Source organism: Cebus imitator, unplaced genomic scaffold (assembly GCF_001604975.1).
Source record: "Cebus imitator isolate Cc_AM_T3 unplaced genomic scaffold, Cebus_imitator-1.0 Scaffold153, whole genome shotgun sequence".
Lineage (NCBI taxonomy): Eukaryota > Metazoa > Chordata > Mammalia > Primates > Cebidae > Cebus > Cebus imitator.
The window spans coordinates 272,992-285,941 of NW_016107468.1; the positions used below are offsets into that span (position 1 = coordinate 272,992).

Below are 12,950 nucleotides of genomic sequence, written 5' to 3' on the forward strand. Positions count from 1 at the left end.
CCAAAAAAAAAAAAAAAAAAGAGAAAGAGAAGATAATTCCCAGGAAGATACAATCTCAACAGGTCGGGAAGTCAGAAGTCATTGGGGGCTTCATGGAGGAGGTGCGCTGTGATTCAGACCGCAGCTGGGGCACCTCTGCATGTGGGCTGGACTTTCCACATTGGAGTAGGGTTGAACGAGACTCCAGAGGCCTTAGCGAGGAGCCTGGGGTAGCCAGCTGCCTTTGATGTGGTCACCCTGGCCCGGCCACGCCTCCTCACTCCTCAGTACTGCAAAGGGCTGTCTGCACCTGCCCCTGAGTCTCTCCCCGCCCCGGGCAGGTGTGAGCCAGGTGGGGAGGGCAGCCAGGGAGGAGCCGGCTCTGCCTGCCTTGGGAGGGTTCCGCCCAGGCCAGTGTTCTGGCATGTCCCATGCACTGGACTTTCCAGAATGCCAAGCCTTTTCCAAATGTCAGTTCCTGGGTCATATCCAAGGAGTACTGGGTGTGGAGTGGTCAAGACCTTGTTCCCCATAAGCCAGAGCGCTCTCTGGAGAGCTGTGCAGGGGGGAAGGCAGCTACCCGGCAGTACTGGGGTCCCCATGGTGGTGGGGATGGGATTTGGCAGCCCAAGGCATCCCACCGATCATGGGTAAGGGACTCCTGGTCCTAGCTCTACCAGCCACCAAATCTGGGTGAATTGGGCCAGCGACGGTGCAGGCGGTGTAGAGATGGAAGAAACAGGAAAATAAGAACTGGGGGCCGGGCTCGGTGACTCACGCCTGTAATCCCAGCACTTGGAGGCTGAGGTGGGTGGATCATGAGGTCAGGCATTCGAGACCAGCCTGACCAACATGATGAAACACTGTCTCTACTAAAAATACCAAAAATTAGCCAGGCATGGTGGTGTGCTTGTAATCCCAGCTACTCGGGAGGCTGAGATAGGAGAATCGTTTGAACCCAGGAGGCAGAGGTTGCAGTGAGCTGAGATTGCGCCACTGTACTCCAGCCTGGTGACAGTGTGAGACTCCATTTCAAAAATAATAATAAGAAGGAGAACTGGGGGAAATGTTAGGCTTCAGGAAGCCTTGAGGACATGTCCTCTGGGAAGATCCTAGGACCAGGTGAGGGACCAAGGATGGTGCAAGGTGGCTCTGCATGAAGCCAGCCCCTTCCCAAGGAGTAACAGCAGGGTTGGGGAGTCGGCCCTCTGTCCGCTGAATCTCCCCGCTGCTGGAAAAACAAGCCCCAATAAACCAGATGAACGGGACAGAGATGAAATTGCAGCGACTCAAAGGATTGCTCAAGGGCTGGGGCTGGGGCTGGGGCTGCTGGTGTGGGAGGTGGGGGCTTGTGGGGAGAGATGCTTTCCCAGCTGTTGAGATTTCGAGGGTTTAATCTGACAATGAGCTAAGTGTGACTTCTCCGTGGGATCTGGATGCCAAAGCCACCAACGCAGACTGGGGCTGCTGCATCAACAGGAAAACAATGTCAAAGGCACCCAAGGGAGGTCCAGCTCTGGGCGGGCACTTGTAGGAACACAGACAAAGCATGTGCAGCACGGCTAGGACGAGGACAGGGAGCAGCCAGGAGATGTGGGAGGAGCAGCCAGCTTGGAGGACAGCGTGTCAAGGCCCCGTCCAAGGTCACAGGAGGAGGCAGGAGTGAAGTGGATGGTCAGGCCAGCCTTGGGGGGATGGGTGACCCGTGAAAGTACTTGCTTACGGCCAGGAGCACTGGCTCATCCTGTAATCTCAGCACTTTGGGAGGCTGAGGCAGGAGGATCACTTTAGCTAGAAGTCGAGGCTGCAGTGAGCTATGATTGCACCACCGCACTTCAACCTGGGCAATAGAACAACACCCTGTCTCTAAAAAAGAAAGAAAGTAAGTACCAGCTTGTGTCAGGAACATAGTAGGTGCTTTAAAAGTATTTGGTGCTGGGCCGGACGTGGTGGCTCACGCCTGTGATCCCAGCACTTTGGGAGGCCAAGGCCGGCGGATCATCTGAGGTCAGTAGTTCAACACCAGCCTGGCCAACATGGTGAAACCTGGTCTCTACTAAAAACACAAAAAATTAGCTGGGCGTGGTGGCCCATGCCTGTCATCCCAGCTACTTGGGAGGCTGAGGCAGGGAGAATCACTTGAACCTGGTCGGCAGAGGTTGCAGTGAGCCAAGATTATGCCACTGCACGCCAGCCTGGGCAACAGAGCGAGACTCCGTCAGATTTAAAAAAAAAAAAAGTATTTGGTGAATGAATGAATGAAAAGGTGGAGCTGGGGTGGAAGTGAATGACTGAAATGGCGTAAGTCGGGAAAAACAGAGCAAGTAACCAGGTCATGAGCCTGGATTCTGTCTGCTTGGCTGTTGGCACAGCTGTCAGCTTCTGGGCCGTGTCTTGTTTATGGCGCTGGTGAATGGAGGGCGTGCTGAGCTCCTCCCTGCAAGAAGGGACACACCTGTGCTCACGTGTGCAACCAGTCACCTGCCAAGAGCCAGCCTCAAGCTTGGGCACCTCCTTTAGCCATTTGTATACTGACTATGCAGAAAGCACTTAGTGTGTGCCCAGCCCCATTGAGGTCACAGTGGCAAGGCAGGAAACAACCCCTACTCTATTTTAGACAGTCTCACTCTGTTGCCCAGGCTAGAGTGTAGTGGTGCAATCACAGCTCACTGCATCTTTGAACTCCTGGGCTCAAGTGATCCTCCTGCCTCAGCCTGCCAAGTAGCTGGGATTACAGGCATGCTCCACCATGCCCAGCTCATTTTTTCTATTTTTATAGAGATGGCTGCTTATTGTGTCGCCCACGCTGGTCTTGAACTCCTGGGCTCAAGCATTCCCCAACCACCGTGGCCTCCCAAAGTGCTGGGAATACAGGCATAAGCCACCACACCTGGCCAAAGCCCCTGTTCTTATTCAGCTTCCTTTCCAGATAGCGAACACGCATAGAGATGATTGTGGATGTAACGTCAGGTGATGAGCAATGGATGACAGACACAGTAGGGGAGAGAATGAGGGATGGAGGGGCCGCATGAGGCTGCCAAGGTGCTATTTGAGCAAACACCTGAAAGGAGGGAGGGAGGGAAGGAAGGAAGGGAAGGAAGGAAGGAAGGAAGGAGGGAGGGAGGGAGGGAGGGAGGGAAGAAAGATAGATGGGTGGATGGATAGATGGATAGAACAATGGATAGGATGGATAGACAGATAGATGGATGGATGGATGGATGGGCAGATGGATGGCCAGATGAATGGATGGATGGATGGATGGATGGATGGATGGATGGACGAATGGATGGATGGATGGGCAGATGGATGGATGGATGGGCAGATGGATGGATGGATGGATGGATGGATGGGCATATGGATGGATAGATGGATGGATAGATGGGCAGATGGATGGATGGGTGGACAGATGGATGCATGGATGGATAGATGGATGGGCAGATGGATGGATGGATGGATGGATGGATGGATGGATGGGCAGATGGATGGATGGATGGATGGATGGGCAAATGGATGGATGGATGGATGGATGGGCAGATGGATGGATGGATGGATGGATGGGCAGATGGACGGATGGATGGATGGATGGATGGATGGATGGATGGGCAGATGGATGGATGGATGGATGGATGGATGGGCAGATGGATGGATGGATGGGCAGATGGATGAATGGATGGATGGATGGATGGACAGATGGATGCATGGATGGATAGATGGATGGGCAGATGGATGGATGGGTGGACAGATGGATGCATGGATGGATAGATGGATGGGCAGATGGATGGATGGATGGATGGATGGATGGGCAGATGGATGAATGGATGGATGGATGGATGGACAGATGGACAGGCAGATGAATGGACATATAGATGGACAGATGGATGGATGGACAGACGGATGGATGGGTGGATGGATGGAGGGTGGGTGGGTGGAAGGATGGATGGAAGGATGGGTGAGTGGGTGGATGGATGGATGGATGGAAGGGCAGATGGTTGAATGGGCAGATGGATGGATGGATGGATGGGCCGATGGATGGTCAGATGGATGGATAGATGGGAAGATGGATGAATGGATGGATAGATGGATGGATGGGCGGATGGATGGATGGATGGGCAGATGGACGGATGGATAGATGGATAGACTAATGGATGGATAGGCAGATGGATGGACAGATGGGTAGATGGATGGATGGATAGATGGACGGATGGACGGATGGATGGATGGATGGATGGATGGATGGATGGATGGGCAGATGGATGGACTGACGGATGGATGGATGATTAGATGAATGGACAGATGGATGTTTGTGGATTTCTGGGAGAAAGGGATCTGGGAAGACAAAAGAACAAGTACAAAGGCCTTGAACTGAGTGTATGCCCCTGGCGAGGGTGGGGGAAGCACCGAGGGAGTGGCAGGGGGCTGAGGGGAGCACACAGAGGCATGAGAGGGGGCAGATGATGTCACAGGTGATGAAGTCACATAGGCAGGACTTTGGCTGTCACCAAATGAGATGGGAGCCACTGGACATTTTTTATTTTATTTTTTTAGAGACAGGGTCTCACTCTGTTGCCCAGCCTGGGGTGCAGTGGCATGATCTTGGCTCACTGCAGCTTTGAACTCCTCAGCTCAAGTGATTCTCCTACCTCAGCCTCCAGAGTAGCAGGGACTACTGGCGTGCACCCCCACGCCTAGCTTTTTATTTTTTACTCTTTGCAGAGATGGCATCTTGCTGTGTTGTCCAGGCTGGTCTTGAACTCCTGGGTTCAAGCCATCTGCCCACCTCAGCTTCCCAGAGTGCTGGAATTACAGGCATGCACCACCGCACCCAGCCCAGCCAATTTCTTAACATAAAAGTGACATGGGCTGAGCATGGTGGCTCACGCTTGTAATCCCAGCGCTTTGGGAGGCCGAGGCTGGTGGATCACAAGATCAGGAGATCGAGACCATCCTGGCTAACATGGTGAAACCCTGTCTCTACTAAAAATACAAAAAATTAGCCAGGCATGGTGGTGGGCACCTGTAGTCCCAGCTACTTGGGAGGCTGAGGCAGGAGAATCGCTGGAACCTGGGAGGTGGAGGTTGCAATGAGCTGAGATCACACCACTGCACTACAGCCTGGACAGCAGAGGGAGACTCCGTCTCAAAAAAAAAAAGTGACATGATTTGACATTTCTGCAGGATCCCTATGGCCACTACATGGCCAGAGTGGAGTAGGGCTGGTGGGAGTGATGGTGACCACAGCCCCGGGTCCTGCGCACCCTGCAGCCTGTCTCACACTCAGCCTTGCTGTTTGGTTATCTTTCCAGCGGAAGCCCTAGGCCTGGACCACATGGTCCCCGTGCCCTACCGGAAGATCGCCTGCGACCCGGAGGCTGTGGAGATCGTGGGCATCCCCGACAAGATCCCCTTCAAGCGCCCCTGCACTTACGGAGTCCCCAAGCTGAAGCGGATTCTGGAGGAGAGGCACAGCATCCACTTCATCATTAAGAGGTGCGGGTGGGGCTGGGCACGGTGACTCACGCCTGTAATCCCAGCACTTTGGGAGGCCAGGGCGGGCAGATCGCTTGAGGCCAGGAGTTCGAGACCAGCCTGGCCAACATGGCAAAACCCCGTCTGTACTAACGATACAAAAATCAGCCAGGTGCGGTGGTGCATGCCTGTAACCCAGCTACTTGGGATGCTGAGGCAGGAGAATCTCTTGAACCCGGCAGGCAGAGGCTGCAATGAGCCAAGATCACGCCACTGCACTCCAGCCTGGGTGACGGAGGGAGACTCCATCTCAAAAATAAAAAAGAGGCCGGGCGCAGTGGCTCATGCCTATAATCCCAGCGCTTTGGGAGGCCGAGGTGGGCAGATCACTAACTCAGGAGTTCGAGACCAGCCTGGCCAATATGGTGAAACCCCGTCTCTACTAAAAATACCAAAAAAAAAAAAAAAAGAGGTGCAGCGGGTGGGCATAGGGGTCTGACCTTCTACTCCAGGCATGGCTTGGGCTTGGGGTTTGGGGGCATCTGGGCTGAGCGGGGACCTGGGGAGGCAATGATGGAGCAGGGGCAGAATGAACAGGTTCTCTAACTCAACAGAGAATCGGACAGGCCTGGGAGAGGATTCTGTTATAGCTCCTTAGTGTAGCTGTGCAGCCTCTTCCTTCTGGGTCTTTTGAGGATTGACTGGAAAATGCAGGCACAGTGTCTGGCCTGATCAGGCACCTGGTAATTTATTTTTTGAGTAGAGATTGCTATGTGGCCCAGGCCTGCATAGCCTGAGTGGCAGAGCAAGGCCCTGTTTCTTAAAGAAAAAAAAAAGGAAAAGGGACATTGATGCCCCCCACCCAGGGGGTTTCCTAACATAAAGTGAAAAAGTGGATGAAACACACTGACACATAGCACATGTTTAATAAGCATGAGGTGTTTTTCCTTGACCTCATTTCCCTCATGAATAAAAACATCATCAAGGGCCTCAGTGTACTTACAGACATTTCCTAGCTGGGTGTCCTTGGGCGAGTTACTTAACCACTCTGTGCCTCATTTACATAAAACAGGCCTGAAACCAGCTCGGGCAACATGGTGAGACCCCGTCTCTGCAAAAAAAATTTAAAAAGTTAACCATGCGTGGTGGCAGGTGCCTATAGTCCCCAGCTACTTGGAGGCTGAGATGGGAGGATCACTTGAGCACCAGAATTTGAGGCTGCAGTGAGCTATGATCATGCCACTGCACTCCAGCCTGGGTGACAGAGTGACACCCCATCTCAAAAAATAAAAAATAGGCTAGATGAGGTGGCCTGGATTATGCCTGTAATCCCATAACTTTGGAAGGTCGAGGTGAGTGGATCACCTGAGGTCAGGAGATCGAGACCAGCCTGGCCAAAATGGTGAAACTCCGTGTCTACTAAAAATACAAAAATTGGCCTGGCATGGTGGTACACGCATCCATTCACAGCTACTTGGGAGGGTGAGGCAGGAGGATCACCTGAGCCTGGGATGTCAAGAATGCAGTGAGCCGTGATCATGCCACTACATTCCAACCTGGGTGACAGAGACAGACCATGTCTCAAAAAAAAAAAAAAGTAAGTCCAGTATCTAGACCGGGTGTAGTGGCTCACGCCTGCAATTCCAGCACTTTGGGACGCCAAGGTGGGGAGATCCCTTGAAGCCAGGAGTTCTAGACCAGGCTGGGCAACAAAGCAAGACCCTATCTCCACAAAAATATTAAAAATAATGAGGCCAGGCGCACGCAGTGGCTCACACCTGTAATCCCTGCACTTCGGGAGGCAGAGGTGGGTGGATTACTTGAAGTCAGGAGTTTGAGACCAGCCTGGCCAACATGGTGAAACCCCGTCTCAACTAAAAATACAAAAATTAGCAGTGTGTGCTGGCGGGCACCTATAATCCCAGCTACTTGGAAGGCTGAGACAGAAAAATCGCTTGAACCCAGGAGGCGGAGGTTGCAGTGAGCCGAGATCGCACCACTGCACTCCAGCCTGGGCAACAAAGTGAGACTCTCTCTCCAGAAATAGAAATAAATGGTTTGGGAGGTTCTGAGACTTCGGACATGTCCTCTCCTGCCTGCCTGTGTCTCGGGTGCCCAGGTCTGTGGCTGTGCCTGTGTCACTCAGTGACTTCCACCGAAGGGGACCTGGAGGCATCTCCCCGAGCCCCGGGAGAGCCCTCTAGCCTATACCGTTCTCACGCCCGTCTCCTCTCTCTCCCCAGGATGTTTGATGAGCGAATTTTCACAGGTATGTGGGGACCATCTAGCCCATTCTGAAGTTTCCAGTTGATTCTCCAACCATCCTGGACTTGGTCCTCCCGAGCCCTTCCCCTCAGGGATGGAGGGAGGCTGGGCTGTGGCTTCTGTGTCCTGGGACAGAAATGGGTCCCGGGCTCCTAAGTGCTCACAGACTGTCAGGAGAGCCCCTCGCAGCTTCGAGTGCCCTGGACAGAGAGTACTAAACCTGGATACTACCCTGTGCCAGCTTAGTGAACCTGAGCCTGTGCCAGGCTCTCTTCGAAGCTGCCAGCATATTTTATTTTAATAGAATTCCAACAATCCTATGAAGGTAGCTCCATTTCTATCCTCACGTGCAGATAGAGGAACCAGATAGGGACCCAGGTGGGCACGGGTCCCTGGCTGCAGGCCTAGCCGTGCGACTCCAGAGCACATGCAGTGGCCCGCGGGCCAGCACACCTGTCCCAGGAGGAAGATGCGGGCTCTGGCCGGGCGCGGTGGCTCACGCCTGTAATCCCAGCACTTTGGGAGACCGAGGCGGGTGGATCACGAGGTCAAGAGATCGAGACCATCCTGGTCAACATGGTGAAACCCAGTCTCTACTAAAACACAAAAGATCAGCTGGGCATGGTGTGGGCGCCTGTAGTCCCAGCTCCTTGGGAGGCTGAGGCAGGAGAATCGCTTGAACCCAGGAAACACAGGTTGCAGTGAGCTGAGATCACACCACTGCACTCCAGCCTGGCGACAGAGCAAGACTCCGTCTCAAAAAAAAGGGAGGTACAGTCTCTTCCCGGGCAGCAAAGCATTGCAGATCTTTTTGTATCTGGCACCCCAGTTCTGGTCCTCCCTCCCACTGGCTATGTGACTTTGGGAAAAGTCTTCTGGGCTTCAGTTTCCACATCTTTGAAATGGGGATGATAAGAACACCTTCCAGCCGGGTGCGTTGGCTCACGCCTGTAATCCCAGCACTTTGGGTGGCCGAGGACGGCGAATCACCTGAGGTCGGGAGTTTGAGACCAACCTGACCAACATGGAGAAACCCCTGTCTCTACTAAAAATACAAAAATTGGCCGGGCGTGGTGGCACACACCTGTAATCCCAGCTACTCAGGAGGCTGAGGCAGGAGAACTGCTTGAGCCCAGGAGGCAGAGGTTGCGGTGAGCCGAGATCGCGCCACTGCGCTCCAGCCTGGGCGACAAAGCGAAAGTCTGTCCCAAAAAACAAAACAAAACAAAAAAGAGCACCTTCCTCTGGGCTCCTGGCACAATGAAATAATGAGATGAGGGCCTGGTCCCATGATGCAGCCTTGGGGAAGCCCCGGGCCTTTTCTGAGGGCTCAGCCCCCGCAGTGTGTCGGAGCGCAGGCGAACCGTCTCTGGTTGCTGCCTCCCCTTCCCCCTGCCCTTCTCTCAAATCTCTGGCCCCCTCTGGCAGTAGGGCTGCTGTTCCTCCGTCTGGGGGCAGCATCTCCCCAGGACCCGTTCCTGGCTGTTGGCTGGACGTGGAGCTCACAAGGAAGGGCAGAGGCAAGGCCCTACCCCTGGGATTGCCCCAGGAGCTTCACGTGGAGACCTTCACCCAGTGGTCCTGCAGCAAAAGGAGGCCAGAGGGCCTTCACCCTGACCTCCCTGACTCTCCCCACAGGGAACAAGTTTACCAAAGACACCACGAAGCTGGAGCCAGCCAGCCCACCGGAGGACACCTCTGCAGAGGTCTCTAGGGCCAGCATCCATGACATGGCCGGGAGTGCTCGGTGAGACCCCGACCCCGGAGGCCCATGGCCAGCCCTGCTCTGGGCTGAGGGAGCATTACCTGCAAGGGGGGACCAGAGACCCAGGGCGGCTCCCACCACACCACCAGGCCTTGAAGGTGCAAAGGGAGGGCTAGAGGAAACAGAGACTTCACCTACTTCCTCTGCCTAGAGAACTGTCACCTAGAGAACTCTTCCGCCCCCAAGATCTAGGCAGATGTCACCTCCCTCAGAAGCCTCTAAATGCCCGCACTAGGCCGGGTGCGGTGGCTCACGCCTGTACTCTTAGCACTTTGAGAAGCCGAGGTGGGTGACTCTCTTGAGGCCAAGAGTTTGAGACCAGCCTGGGCAACATGGTGAAACCCCGTCTCTGGTAAAAACACAAAATTAGCTGGGTGTAGTGGTGTGCACCTATAATCTCAGCTACTCGAGAGGCTGAGGCAAGAGAATGGCTTGAACCTGGGAGGGAGAGGTTGCAGAGGGCTGACATTGCGCCATTGCACTCCAGCCTGGATGACAGAGCGAGACCCTGTCTCAAAATAAATACATGCCCACACTAGGCCAGGCTTGGTGGCTCACTCCTATAATTCCAGCACTTTGGGAGGCTGAGGTGGGTGGATCTCTTGAGCCCAGGAGTTTGACACCAACCTGGGCAACATAGTGAGACTCTTGTCTCTACAAAAAATAAAAAGGAAGCTGGATGTTATGGCTGGTACCTGTGGTCCCAGCTACTTGGGATGCTGAGGTGGGAAGATCCCTTGAGCCTGGGAGGTCAAGGCTGCAGTGAGCTGTGATCGCACCGCTGCACTCCAGCCTGGGCAGCAGAGTAAGACCTTGTCTCAAAAAGACATACATGAGGCCGGGTGTGATGGCTCATACCTGTAATCCCAGCACTTTGGGAGGCTGAGGCAGGCAGATCACCTGAGGTCAGAAGTTTGAAACCAGCCTGGCCAACGTGGCAAAACCCGTCTCTACTAAAAATACAAAACAAATTAGCTGAGCATGGTGGCAGGTGCCTGTAGTCCCAGCTACTTGGGAGGTTGAGGCAGGAGAATTGCTTGAACCCGGGAAGCAGAGGTTGCAGTGAGACAAGATTGTGCCACTGCACTCCAACCTGAGCAACAGAGCAAGACTTTGTCTCAAAAAAAAAATACATGTATGCATATCACATACACGTGTATACCTACATGCACACATACATACTAACACCAGGTCTGATGCCTGTCCCGAGTGCCCACCAGACCCTGCCCCCGCGCTCAGCTTGGCAACCACCCACCAGCACCCCCCAACCACGTTCTGACCTCTTAGAGGCAGGGGTGGGCTGTTTATTTCAGAATCCCCACATCATGCCAGGCCTCTCCCTGCGGTTCTCTGGGAGGGAGGGAGGGAGGGAATTAACCAAATCTTCTGTCCCAGGGTCCTGGCTACCTTTGCTCCCCAGGCCCCTCCCCAGATTCTTAACCCTTTCCAGGCCCTGCAGGTCTTAATCCCCCACAAGCAGTGATCAAACCCCCACTGTGCCAAGCTCAGGAGCCCCAGAGCTCCCAGATGGTTCACCCCAGAAGAGTGAGCGGGTGCCTGGTTCGGGTACCCCTGGAGATGGTGGTCCCCAGAGACAGGGCACAGAGGATCTCTCTCCCTGGTGGGGGTAGGGAGCACCGTCCTGGGGGCCAGGGGGTGATGGGGGAGGGCCGCAGTGGGCCCCCGACTGCCTGGAGGGGCAAGGCTGGGCAGGCTGGCAGGTGTCATTTCCTGGACTTGGCTGACAGGTGTCATTTCCTGGCTTCCCTTCACAGGTCAGACAAGGGCAGCATGTCTGAAGACTGCGGGCCAGGTGAGAAGAACAGGGCACGCCATGGGTGTCATGGGCCAGGAGGGCCACCACCAGCCCTACCCGGCAGCCTTAGGGAGGAGCTCAACTCAGCTCATGAGCCTGGAGTGCTAATGACACCCCTCTGCCCACCTGCACCCCCCCAGGCTTGCAGCACCAAGGTGCAAGGCATGCTGGGAGCTCCTACTGGGGTCAGGGGCATGGAGACCTGGGTGCTGGCATCACCACTGCCTCCGTCGATGCACAGACCCAGGCTCCAGGCTCCTGGACCAGCAGCCTCGCCTCTGGGGAGCGTCAGTCACCGGGTCTGTAAATTGGAGCCCCTGGCCGGGCGCAGTGGCTCACACCTGTAATCCCAGCGCTTTGGGAGGCCGGGGCAGGCAGATCACCTGAGGTCGGGAGTTCGAGACCAGCCTGACCAATACACAGAAACCCCGTCTCTACTAAAAATACAAAAATTAACCTGTTGTGGTGGCGCGTGCCTGTAGTCCCAGCTACTTCGGAGGCTGAGGCAGGAGAATCGCTTGAACCCAGGAGGCAAGGTTGCAGTGAGCTGAGATCCTGCCATTGCACTCCAGCTTGGGTAACAGGAGTGAAACTCTGTCTCAAATAAATAAATAAATAGGAGCCCCTAAGCCTAGCCTGAGGGCTCCCCTGACCTCCAGTTCTGGTCTGGGCAGGAGCGGGGGGCTGACATGACTTGTCCTAGGTAGAACCTCACTGACAAGTTACAGACGCCAGAATGTTCTGGAAAGACTCCCTCTGCCCAGCCAGGCTCATGCCAGACTTGACCGGATCCTTCCTTTCCTCTTTACAGGAACCTCTGGGGAGCTGGGCGGGCTAAGGCCGATCAAAATTGAGCCAGAGGATCTGGACATCATTCAGGTCACCATCCCAGGTAAGGGACGGGCGTCTGACCAGCCCCTGCAGGAATCAGGGCCATACCATTGGCCTCCCGAGGGTCTGCCCTGGCGAAGAAGAGGCCTCCAGGCCGCTGTTTCTCTCCGTGGATTCTGAGAGCCTTTGGGGTATTGTGAATGCTTTCTCTGGCCACATCTGCCTGTGTTGCGAATCTGTGCTCTCAGCTCTCACCTTCCAGAAGGTCCCCTTAAACTTCACCTTCCTGGCTCAGCTTCCCTGGGATTTGTGAGGCTGGGCCTGAGAGGTTCTGAGTTTCACCCTACCCTCCGCCCTACCTTCCACGTCTTCAGAGGAGAGGGTAGATTTGGGCGCTGGAGCCTCAGTGTGGGGTGACTGTTAGAAGCCAAGAGGGTGCCGGGCACAGGGGCTCATGCTTGTAACTCCGGCATTTTGGGTGGCTGACACAGGAGGACTGCTTGAGCCCAGGAGTTCAAGACCAGCCTGGGCAACATAGCAAGACCCCATCTCTACTAAAAATATAAAAAATTAGCCAGATGCGGTGGTGTGTGCCTGTAGGTGTGGCTACTCAGGAGGCTGAGGGAAGAGGATCACTTGAGCCCAGGAGTTGGAGGCTGCAGTGAACTGTGATCGCACCACTGCACTCCAGCCTGGCCAACACAGTGAGACCCTATCTCAAAAAAAAAATGGCTGGGCATGGTGTCTCATACCTGTAATCCCAGCACTTTGGGATGCCAAGATGGGTGGATCACCTGAGGTCAGAAGTTTGAAACCAGCCTGGCCAAC

At 54.7% G+C, this 12,950-nt stretch overlaps 1 protein-coding gene across 1 annotated transcript in view; it reads left to right on the top strand.

Moving 5' to 3' along the window:
* GTF2IRD1 (GTF2I repeat domain containing 1) overlaps positions 1–12,950 on the top strand; it is a 153,789-nt gene that overhangs the window by 75,251 nt on the left and 65,588 nt on the right. Inside the window, exons 9-13 of the mRNA XM_037743773.1 lie at positions 5,283–5,466; positions 7,689–7,714; positions 9,349–9,457; positions 11,251–11,288; positions 12,103–12,246. Of these exons, the coding sequence (XP_037599701.1) occupies positions 5,283–5,466; positions 7,689–7,714; positions 9,349–9,457; positions 11,251–11,288; positions 12,103–12,246 (501 nt within the window). The remainder of the gene's footprint in view (positions 1–5,282; positions 5,467–7,688; positions 7,715–9,348; positions 9,458–11,250; positions 11,289–12,102; positions 12,247–12,950) is intronic.